The sequence below is a fragment of the Scyliorhinus canicula genome, chromosome 1 (genome assembly GCF_902713615.1).
Source record: "Scyliorhinus canicula chromosome 1, sScyCan1.1, whole genome shotgun sequence".
Taxonomy (NCBI): Eukaryota; Metazoa; Chordata; class Chondrichthyes; order Carcharhiniformes; family Scyliorhinidae; genus Scyliorhinus; species Scyliorhinus canicula.
Genome location: NC_052146.1, coordinates 143,112,586 through 143,125,000, shown reverse-complemented (window position 1 = coordinate 143,125,000; position 12,415 = coordinate 143,112,586). Strand labels below are relative to the sequence as shown.

General features: G+C 46.2%; 1 protein-coding gene across 1 annotated transcript in view; it reads left to right on the top strand.

The window, feature by feature from the left end:
• The window catches only part of csmd2 (CUB and Sushi multiple domains 2), a 2,254,685-nt gene that overhangs the window by 1,738,271 nt on the left and 503,999 nt on the right, over nucleotides 1-12,415 (top strand). The window contains exons 18-19 of the mRNA XM_038801178.1: nucleotides 1,316-1,504; nucleotides 3,048-3,164. Of these exons, the coding sequence (XP_038657106.1) occupies nucleotides 1,316-1,504; nucleotides 3,048-3,164 (306 nt within the window). The remainder of the gene's footprint in view (nucleotides 1-1,315; nucleotides 1,505-3,047; nucleotides 3,165-12,415) is intronic.

Sequence of the window (12,415 nt, the reverse complement as noted above, 5' to 3'; positions counted from 1 at the left end):
TGGTTCAGGCATTAATTTGCCTGCCAACTGATCTCTTATAGTTTCCCTCCCTTTGGTCTGTCTCCCGTGTTTCTCTTGGGTGCATTCGTCCCCCCTTTCTTTCTCTTATTTTTTCCGGGACTTGCTCTGTGTCTCCCCGCACTCCCCTCCCCCCACTCCTCCCCCTCCCTACTTTATTGGTTGCTGGCCACAAACAGGTCTTGGAACAAGTTGGTGGATGGCTTCCACATCCTGTGAAAGCCTTCATCTGACCGGAGGGTGGCGAACTTTATCTTCTCCAGCCTGAGAAGTTCCGCCAGGTCGGACAGCCAGCCTGCAACTTTGGTTGGCGCTGCTGATGGCCAGTGAGGAGGCGGGTAATCAGGAAGGCGAAGGCTAGGTGTTCAGCACCCCTCCTTCCTCTTTCATAATAAGAATCTTGTTAAACTGATATCTTTCTCCAATGCACAAGTTGATGGAACAAACTCGAGAATAGTGGAACCATTTTTCCCTTCTTTCCAACTCTGAGCTGATTTAGTGACCAACCCCCCTACAGCTTTACAGATATCAGAGTCTAATGAAATATCTGTTTTAAGTGTCAATTTTGTTTGCCAGAACTGCATTTCAAAGAAAAAGTATAATCTTGACATACAGCAATAATGTCATCTCCCCTCATGTTATTCTATAATTAAATATGGTCTTACAAGAATCTGAAAGACTGTCATGAGGAGTTTTAAATATTGTAACTGAAAGTACTCCCTGTGGAATGTCGATGCAGCATTTATTTTGATTCTTTCATTGCTGCCTCCCATTCTTTCAATATGTTCACACTTTATATCATCTTGTTAATTGAACCAAATCAGTAGCCAGATTGATGGGAACTGCTTCAAAGACCGGAACACTGCCTATTTTAATTTTGGTTACATTGAACATTTTTTAATCGCAAACATAATGGGACAAGATTTTAATCTTCATCTCAAGTGTTTACCGAACAAAAGATTTTCTGCAAATGATGATATTGACCTGTTCAAAAGCACAAATCTAAAGCATTAATTCATGATGATATTCTGTTGGCACTGAATTAATTTCAATCAGAATTGTTCATCAGCAACTAGGTATGAATAAAATTTTTCAGGTTTAACAAAACCTTACTTTTGCCCCTTTGTCCATTTTCAACTTAGACTGTAAAGAGATGGCAGCATTTTGTTCACAATTATCTGTGTGTCCTGTTCAATATATTGGTACCTGTTTAATTCCAGGTAATTTCCAATTAATTAGAGTGTGGTACCTTATCAGCACACTGCTTCTAATTCAGGTTCACTGATTACATTTTCAGCTGTGAAACTACAATCTGATTCGTGCTTGGATCCTGGAATTCCTGTAAATGGTCAGCGCAATGGAAATCTTTTATACATTGGATCTTCTGTGACCTTTAGTTGTGACCCAGGATACACCCTAAGTGATGACAAAGCTCTTGTCTGTGAACCCAATTACCAATGGAGTCGTGCTTTGCCCAGCTGTGAAGGTATGCCTCGCATTTTCATGGACATGCTACTGGAGTGGATCAAAATCTCAGAGTGAATGTCCATGAAAGTCCTCATTTGCCCCTTGTCATTCTTAACCTGGTTGCGAGGAAAGAGGGAAGGAAAATGAACTGAGAAGGAAAGGTCCCTTGTCACTTCAATTCATCACCTGCGAAGCAGACAACACAGTGATGTTGACAACAGGCAGACAGTCAGTCAGTTACAGACAGGACTGTACACTCCCTCATTCTCCTTCCACCCGCTTGGCTCTGTGAAATAATTTGCTGGGGTTGGGAGCAGAGGAGAGAATAAGGGCGACATGGCTATTAATAATCTGGAATTATAATGATTTTTAACAATTCTTTGTGCATTACTGATCTAAAATTATATCTTGTGGTGCAATAAGAAGCAGAGTTAAAACTGTGTTGTGTGTGAGTTTATAAATTTCCATATTTTCGAGCCGAAATAGGAACATACAAACTTGCCAACCAACTTTTTGACTGAGGACATTTTCCACAGTCCTGAAGCGCACCTTTAAACAGTTGTTTATGGCTTTGCAATTATCAGGGGCACAGGTTTGCATATAATTCCTTTCTGCTAATGGTGAAACAGTTGTGATGATGCGGAGGGAGGTGCTGAGTAATGTTGATTTTTGCATTGGGTTAAAATTTGTATCTTTAAATTTGGTTCTATTCAGCTTTCATTTGCTCTCCCTAATTTGCTCATTGGTGAGGGTGTTCTGTACCTTTAAATAGTTTTACCACTGATGATTGGCCACATTTTGATGAACACCGTTTGGGGAGATGATGGCGTAATAGTAATATCACTGGACTGGTAATCCAGAGGCCCAGACTAAGGCTCTGGGAATATGGGTTCAAATCCCACCATGGCACCTGTTTGAACTTTAATTCAATTAATTAATCTGGAATATGAAGGTAGTCTTAGTGCTATCACAAATATCATTGATTGTTGGAAAAGCTTATCTGGTTCACTACGGGAAGGAAATCTGCCGTCCTTACCTCAACTGGCCTACATGTGACTCCAGACCCATGTTAATGTGGCTGTTTCTTAACATGCCCTACGGCCTTTAAGCCACTTGTTAAAGAGCAATTAAGGATGGCCAACAAATAGTTGGTTTGGCAGCAATGCCCACATCCCATGAAAGAATATAAACATTGTTGCCCAAGGGTTTAGCTAAAAAGAAAGGTGCTGATGTGCTTGTCATGTCAAAAATATAAAGATTTGAACAAATATTGGTGCTGAATGCATCATTTGGGTTTGATTACTCTGTAATTTTTTTTCTATTACCTGTTTGAATTTGATTTATTGTCACTTTGGGTACAATCTGTGATACGTCTTTGCAGGAATGCCTTTTTCAGAGAATGTGCTGGTTTGCAAGTTTGAATGACAACTTGAATTGACACATTGAGTAAATGCAGTTAAAGTATACACTTTAAGTTAACATTATCACCAGTGCAGAACATTTCTGTAGTTTCTCAGCTCTTAATTATGGAATGCTGTGAACTCAACTTTCTTCATTTTTAGCTTTGTGTGGAGGTTACATACATGGATCAAGTGGAACCATCCTCTCTCCTGGGTTTCCTGATTTTTATCGGAATTCTCTGAATTGCACCTGGACAGTGGAGACATCACATGGCAAAGGTAACATTAATAATATATTTGAGGTACCTGGTGTAAAATATTAGGAAATCTATATAAATAAAGAAGGCTGGACTCAATTTTCTAAGCCAACATCCTGCAGGATATTGAGGCTACAAATGACAAGATGCTTTGCTGAGCATCTTCGGTCTGTTCCCATTCAGGACCCTGATCTTCCTGTTGCTTGCCATTTTAACAAAGGACCCTGCTCCCATGCCCACATGTCTGTTCTTGGCCTGCTGCAATGTTCCAGTGAAGTGCAACGCAAACTGGAGGAACATCTCATCTTCAGGTTAGGCACGCTACCGCCTTCCGGTCTCAACATCGAATTCAACAACTTCAGATGATTAACTCTACCCCACCTCGACCCATTTGTTTTCATCTCATTTCATTTGAACTGTCTTTTACCATTTCTTTCTTTCTTGTCTTTGTTAATATATATTTAAACCCCTCCCCTCCAATCTTATCCAACTTCCCTTACCCTTTCTCCTCTTTGCTTCCCCTTCCCCTCCCCCCCCCCCCCCCCCCCCCCCCATCCACAGTTCATCCTCTGATGTTAGTTTCTCTGCTGTTTGGCCTTTCACATCTTTTGTTCTCTCTGGGGACTGCCATTAGCATTCTTTACCCTTGGTTTCAGTGACCATTAGCACCCGGTTTCCCTGGGTTTCTGTGGCTATGACTCATCTTTTGTTCTCACTTCACAGTATAAATATTTCCTACTTTCTCTGTCTGTTAGCTTTGACAAAGAGTCATTGGACTCAAAACGTTAGCTCTTTTCTCTCCCTACAGATGCTGCCAGACCTGCTGAGATTTTCCAACATTTTCTCTTTCGTTTCAGATTCCAGCATCCGCAGTAATTTGCTTTTATCCCTATGGCACGTCACTGGACACTGGCTTCTAATCACTAAAGCAGCCTTCTGTCATCACCCTGTGTCTCCTACAACAAAGTCAATTTGGAATCCACCATATTAAATTACATGTAACCCATGTGCATTTGCCTTCTTGAGAAGTCTCCCATGCTGGACCGTGTCAAACGCTTGCTGAAATCCATCGGTGCAATTCAACTAATTGGGAACAAAGTCCCAGAGCGGGCTCATTTAGCTGCGTGTTTCCCGGTGCTCGCAGCGCCATGAAACACATGGCTATACAACACGACTTGTGTTGTATACAGAGCCTCAGTGGGGAATGCGCAGCCGAGGCCGCACAGAGCCCCGTTTTGTACACTGAATTCTGCTCACCGGAACTCCTCAGTGAAGCAAGAGAACTCTGAGGCCCCCAAATCAACCCCAAACCCCCCAGCCCAAACTCACTATGGGATACCTACCCAGCCCTCCATCCCCTCCCAAAACCCATGCAGGGCACCCCCCGCCTGATCATGCACACACAAAAAAATCCCAGTTTGGCATCTTGGCAGTGCCAACCTGGCTCCCAAGCAGTGGCCCTGCCAGCTGGCAGTGTCACTTGGGAACCTTGGTAGTGCCAGGCTGGAACCCAGGTTGCATTGACAAGGTGACAGGCTGGCACTGCTGCCCAGATGACATGAGTAGTACCAGGGCACCATCCTGCCCAAAGGCCGGGCAGTTCGGGGGCCTCCAATCCCCTGGGAGAGCCTCAGGAGTGCCATTCTGTCTGGTCCCCGTTTGGGGGGACCAGTGCTGAATGGCACTCACCCAAAGTCTCCCAGGTGAAGGGGATAAATCCCAAATCCACAGATACCTTGGAAGCTGCACTTTAGAGTCAGACTAGCTGTCTCACTCTTGTAGATTTGCCATAAAGTGATCCTGCCCACAATGGGCAGGATTTACATCGCAACATCACGCAGGATCGCATTGGATTTCCCCGAGGTGTTGTGAGCCGGGTAGATCCCAGGGACGGGGGATCCCGGCTTTTATCGGCCACATTGTGCTGTGACAAACTGTTTTTTGGGCGCAGCATGGCCATTGGATCACGCCCCAGATTAGCTACATCAACTGCACTACCCTCATCAACACACCTGTTCACCTCCTCAAAAACTTTAATCAAATTTGTTCGGCATTGCCTCCCTCTCACAAAGTCACGCCTACCGTCCCCGATCAAGCCTTGCCTCTCCAAGTAGAGATAGATTATGTGGAATATAATGCCGCATCTTCCTGCGGCTGGGGTTGGCAGGCTTTTCAGGATGGGGATTCTGCCTCGAAGATATTTGAGCCAATCAGATGGCCAGCAGTCTTTCAGTCCTGGCAGCAGTGGTCACTGCTGGTACTCCAGGAGACGAGGAAGAGGAGCAACTATTGCAATCACTGATGTGCAGGCAAGTGGGGTGGCCTCACTGGGGTCAGTGAGGTTGGTCCCAGTGAGAGCGGTCAAGGGTTCAGTGTGGAGATCATGGGTGTGGTCTCATTCTGGGGGAATCACCAGCTTCTTTAGACACTGAGGGTGCTAAGCAGCCCCACACATTGCACCTGCCCCCACCATCCTCGCTTGCATTAATCCCCTCGTGCCCCCCTCTCCCAGGATCTCCACACCTCTCAATCGCTGGTGTCAGCATGTGGTGCAGGGAAGTTTATTACAAAGAAACTCTTTAATCGCCTCCTCCTAGTGGTCAAAGAACTCCTTCCAGTGACACAGGAGGCAATTTTCTGGCTGCGTTTTGCCCGATGCAAATCCTGCTCTGTTGGAAGGATACCGGAAGCGACCCTAAATGGGATTTGTGCCGGGCACCAAACTGTGCATAATGCTGGGCATGAACAGATTTAGCATATTTAAATCGTCAGGACATTCCAGGACTGTTTGAAGCTGGATTCTCCTGGTTCCTGGTATTCTCCACCACACCGGTGCTGTGTGAAGCCCCAGGTGAGTGACAGCCCGCTATGGAGTCGCTGAATGCCACCCTTCATGCCCTGCCTCTTTCAGGCCCCACTTTCTTTCAGGTTGTCACTGCCAAGGCATCAGGAGGCAGTGCTATGCTACATCCCCAATATCCTCTGAGCCCCCCCAGGGTGGTCAACACACATCTCCGGTGGTAGAGACTAGTAGTGATTCTTGCCGGCTTCGCACTGCGCTGGGGGGATGGGGAGAAATTGCGTTCGGCGATCGGCCGGAGAATCAATGTTAGTGCCAAAATCGGGGGCCGCGCCGCTTTCACGATGCTCCTGCCCCTCTAAAACAGCATACTCTAGGAGTTACCTGAGGCCCTCCCACCGATGCTCAGCCCTTAACGGGCCGAATTCCCGACGGCGTGAATCTCTTTTTGTCGGGAACTCGGCGTGGTGGCTGCGGCCTGAGTCCAGCACCGTCACAGTTGGGGGAGAGTCGATCAGCGGTCGGGGGGGGGGGGGCTTTGACAGGGGCTGGGGGCATTGGTGGGGGGCACTATTTGGCAGGCTGGTCTGCGTGCGGCCGGTGCCATGTTGCACGGCGCGGCCGCTGCACACTGCCGCCGTGCGCATTCGCGGCCACAGACCCGGCAAGTCTCGGGACATATCGGCAGCTAAAGCCGGGTGCTCTACGCTGCGTGCCTGCTAGCCCCCCACCAATCGGGGCATCGGTGGCCGTTTTGCGGCGTTTTCTCGGTCATAAAAGACCACCCCTCCCACGTCAGCGTCAGAACTTAGTCTCAGAATCGGCAAATCCAGCCCATGATTTGGGGGCTCACTTGTTCTCCTACAACAGGATTTGTGCTGGGCGCAATATGACCAGAGCATCGCCCCCTGTGTCTCGGGAAGGAGTTCATCAGCCACTGGGAGGCGGTGATTAAGGAGGATCCTTTTAATAATCCTGCCTTCTGCAGACAGCAGGGAGTCTTCTCTGTAGATACCGCAGGTAGACTTGTTTCAATTTTGAATATATTTATGATCACAGCGTTCCTGATATCCCTGGCAGCATCCTCCCTCCCAGATGAGAGATGAAAGTTACTCAGCCGTGCCAGGAGTGTATCCCTGCCACGTTTCAGGATTGGAAAACGATTTCCACCTGCTGCAGAGGCTTTGCTATTTTTCACTTGTTGAATGGCCTTTTCAACTTTGTTCTCCAACAGGTTAGCGCCAAGACTATTGTTGACTTGAAGACATGAGTCTCGGTCCCTCTGATGGCGCTGACAATTAGAATAGTTACCTTTTGCAAGGTTGCTACCGAAAGTAAACCTGCAAACAATGTAATTAAGATCCTTTCCCTGCAGATATATTGCAAGCCCATGCCCAGAGGTGGTTACAATAAACTTTAGTTATAAATGTTATTCAATTATTTTTATTTGCATCCGGGAATTTGTTTTGTTTACTTGATCTTTGCTTCTTTAACTTCCTTCCTGTATTTCTTCCTCAAAGATCAGAGCTTGAGCTTTGTGAAAGGTTCTTTAATATTTTACAATTGCGCTTCACTGCTGTCTCAACTGATCAAAAGAAAAAGAACTTGCATTTATCAAATGCCTTTTGCAACTTCATTCCCACAACGTTTCACAATCATCGAGGTACTTTTGAAGTGTCGTTACTGTTGTAACACAGGAAATGCAGCAGACAATTGAAACATTCAAGCTTGATGCTTAAAGCGCAGGGAGCAATGAGGTGATTCTAGATGTATATCTTTCATGTCGACTGAGGGATAAATATTGGCTGGACTTTAGGGAGAACGCTTTGTTCTTTGTTGTGTTATGGATAGGATAGGAGAGATAAACTGAAAACCTGAATTCTCTTGCCTCACTGTCCGCATTCAGTGTGGTTATTTTTGAAAAAGTAGGTCTGTGCGTTTCTAAGCCCCCCTAAAGTCTGCAGTAAAACTAAAGAACCAGCAGCAGACTTTTGTGCATTTAAACATAAAGATTATTACTTGTTCACACACCCACCCCAAAACTAAATGCCACATCAGTCAGACAGCACATACTCGAGAAAGATACATCTAATAAGGTTGTTCACTTTTCTATGAGTGAGATCAAAACCAGTTAGTTTTGGTACTTTGGGTGAGCAATACTGATATTGAATGGCTTGTAAGTCCAAATAAATCACTACACAATGGAAGCTGGATGGTGGTCTTTCACACTCACTTTGTGGATAACTTGTCTGTTTAACTACCCTTTGTGAAGCAGTGACCTTGGAGGCACTAAGAGGTATAGGGGCCGGGATTCTCCGAGCCTGTGCCGGGTCGGAGAATTGGCGGTGATGCGGGAAATTCCTGTCACGCTGCTTCGACGCCGGGACGCAATTCTCCGGCGATCGGAGAATCGGCGCCAATCGCGCCCGCGCAGTCGACATGGCGCCGGTCGGGGGCCGCTGAAAGAGGCCACCACGGCGATTCTCTGCGGTCGCCCAGCCGAATTCCCGGCGAGTACCACCACCGTGGTTCCAACCTTGTACCACCCGGTGGGAGCTCGGACCCGCGGCCGCAGTGGCCATCCTAGTGGGGGGCTGGCGGGGTATCCAACTCTGGGGGGCTCCACGGTGTCCAGGCCCGCGATCGGGAGCTATCGATTGGTGGGCGCCCGCGATCTGGAGGGGGCCTACCTCCTTCCGTGTGGGCCCGCTGTAGGGCTCCACTATATTGCACAGCGCCAGTGCGGCGACAGACGTCGCACGCATGCGGCAAGGAAACGGTCGTCGTGTGCATGCGCAGACCCGCGCTGGCAGTGCAGGGCTGCCTTACGGCGTCTGAACAGCGCGCAGCGCTCCAGCGCCGTGCTGGCCCCCTGAGGGCTGCCGGATCGCTGGGCCAGGAGGCCCGTTGATGCTGGCGTGCACCACTCCGGTGTTTATGCCAGCGTCAACACTTGGTCGGGATTTCGGAGAATCCAGGCAATTGATTCTGTGTTTGGCGTGAACTTTGAACAATGCTGAGTGTGAATTCCACTAAGTGGTGCTGTCTAGGGATGTCCATTCCAGGGTGATTCAATTAGAGATTTCCAGAAGCTTGAGGTACGCATGTTAACTAAACCTGACTCCTGGCAACCACCTTAGCAGTTCCAGAAGAACACAGAAGAACAGACTGCACAAGAACACAGGCATGACACTTGAAATAGTAGCATGGGATCTTGTATGAGCCAAGACAAGGCCGTGGTTAAACATCTCCCATGAACAACACTCTCAACCGGACCATGGTCCATGTCAAAAAGCCTCTTCTAGCTGCACTTATCCAAGTGTAAATGGTAGAATTGACTGCCAATGACAGAAAATTTGGAGGAGACTAGAAAAGGGGGAAAGTTGAAAAGACCCAGTGCAAATGGATTTCCTGCCTCGGTGAAACCCAATAAATTCATGACTGAATTGTTGCGGGCTGTACAAACCGATGCATCAAGAGCATGGGTTTTCATGCAATGGGAATGGGACTATTTGGCGCCGACCTTTTGGCGCTCATCTGTTTTGGCGCTGGCCTTTTTGACGCTGGCCTTTTTGGCCTTTTGGCGCCGCCAACAGGAATCCAACAGTCCGGGAGCTGGTTTGTTTACTGAGTTCATTTCTCTCAGTTTGTTGCTGACTGTCTCTCACCATCCGGCAAGTTCCCGCAAACTCATACACTGCTCTGTTACAGACGTCATGATCTGTCTGATATTGTTTCCTTACGAATTTGCTATTATCTTTAGCCCTCGGGTTCAATCGTATAACGTTTACTAAGTGTGTCATTATTTGCCATACGTATAGCGGTGATGTACATACGTTAATATGCAGAGTACGGATCAAATAGTAAAGCAGCAGATAAGACTAGATTCGGGAAAAATAACAAAATGCCCAAACTAAAGGTTCTGTACCTAAGCAAGTCTCTCACCATCCGGCAAGTTCCCGGACAGGGGCTGCAGTGGCTGGTTTACTACTATACCTCATCAGACAAGCTTTCTCTTATTTTATAATTTGCCCGACCCTGCAGTTACAATTAGCACGGCGGCATACGAGTGCTGTGTGTGACCTCTTGCCTCCTCATATTTCATCTTAATGCTAACTGTAATAGTGGTCTCCTTAACATCTGTCTCATCTGATTAATGTGTTAAAATAAGCATTATGTAACAGAGTTAATATCAGACAGATCATGACGTCTGTAACAGAGCAGTGTATGAGTTTGCGGGAACTTGCCGGATGGTGAGAGACTTGGACAATAAAAACTACTCACGGGATAAGAAAGTCAGCAACAAACTGAGGGAAATGAACTCAGTAAACAAACCAGCTCCCGGACTGTTGGATTCCTGTTGGCGGCGCCAAAAAGGCCAGCGCCAAAAATGCCAGCGCCAAAACAGATGAGCGCCAAAACAGATGGGCGCCAAAAGGTCGGCGCCAAAAGGGCGGCGCCAAAATGTACCTGACCCGTACCTCATGCAATATATCAGTCTTCTATCTTACACTCCTTCTCTCAATAGGCAATGTTGAAAAGATGGTTGTGCTGTGTTAGTTGTGTTGGAGAGATGCCCTCAAATGGGATTCAAAGTTTAGCCTTCAGAACGTGAATGTAATGCTAGACCATCTCTCTTATTGAAGTTTTGGGAAAGACCAATGCACTCTTGCTCTGTGGCTACAATTAACAGGGAGAAAATAACAGATTCATCAAAATAACCATCTGTTCCTGTAGTGATCTGTACATCTGTACATACATCTGCACATACACCAGGGACTGCAGACAGATGTAACAGCCACATAATCACTAGAGGGCATCAGAGACGGGTATAAAGGGTCCAGCTCAAGGGAGGATCCACCTCTTTCAGAGGCACAGAGCTAGGGAGCAGCAGCAGCAGACAGACAGCTCAGCATAGGCAGCTTACCTTAGCTTCACTGGCCATACCTCTTGGCTGTATTATATCTAGTTAAGCTCTGGAAACAGAACAAACCTACTGAATTAAGTATTTATGTTTACTGGAAGGCTACAATCTTTATTCATACTTGGAGAATAACATAGTTCCATCCTGTGATCAAGAGTATCGCACGTAGTTGCTGACAGATCCATTTTGGAGAAAGTGCTGCAGATTTGTGTGTTTCCTAAGAGGGCAGTGGTACTCAGCAACAGTTATTACAATAAAAGATTTTCCTTTACTGCTTCGGGGAGAGCAAACAATATTACACAAGATCTATTTGGCAGGCAAACTAAATATGGTATAAGACAATTGTTCTGTCTTGAGATTGTGTAGTTAAAATTTCACGGGGCTATAAAAGAGGCAACAAATCCTTAAAGGAGCATTGATAACCAGTGAAGAACCGTTAAAAGCATTGAATCATCAATGTTACGGCATCAGCAAACTTGAAGAGTGATGTGTAATTATATATAAACTAAAGGAAAACCTTTTCCTGGTGGTCACGTCTCTGGCAACATAGCAGATTTCTGTGGCAACATAGGGTGGAATTCTCAATTTTTGAGACTGATTGCAGTGGCGGGTGGCCCTCGCTGATCATAAAAATGTCTACCTCTGAATTCCTGGGTGAAAAGGATTGTATATTTTCGTAGTTTGTTATGATGAGGTTTCACTGTGAATATACTTGTGTCGATATTGTCCATATCTGGATATCAGTGGCCCAGGAATTCCAGAAGGTCCACTCCACCACTGGAAATGTGGCAAACTGAGACTTCCACCCTGAGATGGGCCAGAGTCAGTAATAGTACTGCTGGGGTGCTGCTCCGTTGGGTCAACAATATTTGGGACCGACACTTGTCATTTTGTTTAGGAAGAACAGGACAGTCTGTTAATGAAAGTGTAAATGGAACAATTCTGGCTGATCCATGTTCCCTTGGATATCTGGTGCAATGCAATTTGCAATTTTTATTTAGGGCATTGTACAGTAAGTCAAATGCTCCAGTATGCTAGCGGATTTGCTGCAAAGCTGAACTTGCATAATTTATGGAAGAGTTTGATATGCTGCCAACGCTGCTTCCAACTGGGATGCCACAACAGGGGGCAAGGTATCTGATGAATTGCCTGCTTGTCACGTCACAATTTCTGCATGCAGTCAGCAAAGGGTGAAAATGGGTTGTACCCCAAACTCCTCTCCCCCTGTGCAGGTCAAGTGAACTCGGCCAAAAATAACGAAGATTTACATCCTCAGACATTGCCACATAGGTTCAAACAATAAACATAGGTCTGACTGAAGTACTGCTATGGGGACAGCTTTGTGATGTTTGCTGCCAATTATATAAATTCACCTGAGGAAGGAGCAGTGCTCCGACAGCTAGTGATTCAAAACAAACTTGTTGAACTTTTACCTGGTGTTGTAAGACTTTTTACTGTGCCCACCCAGTCTAACGCCGGCATTCTCCACATCACAATTATATAAACAGTACAGCATGTTCAAACTTAATAATCATAATAATAATTGCTT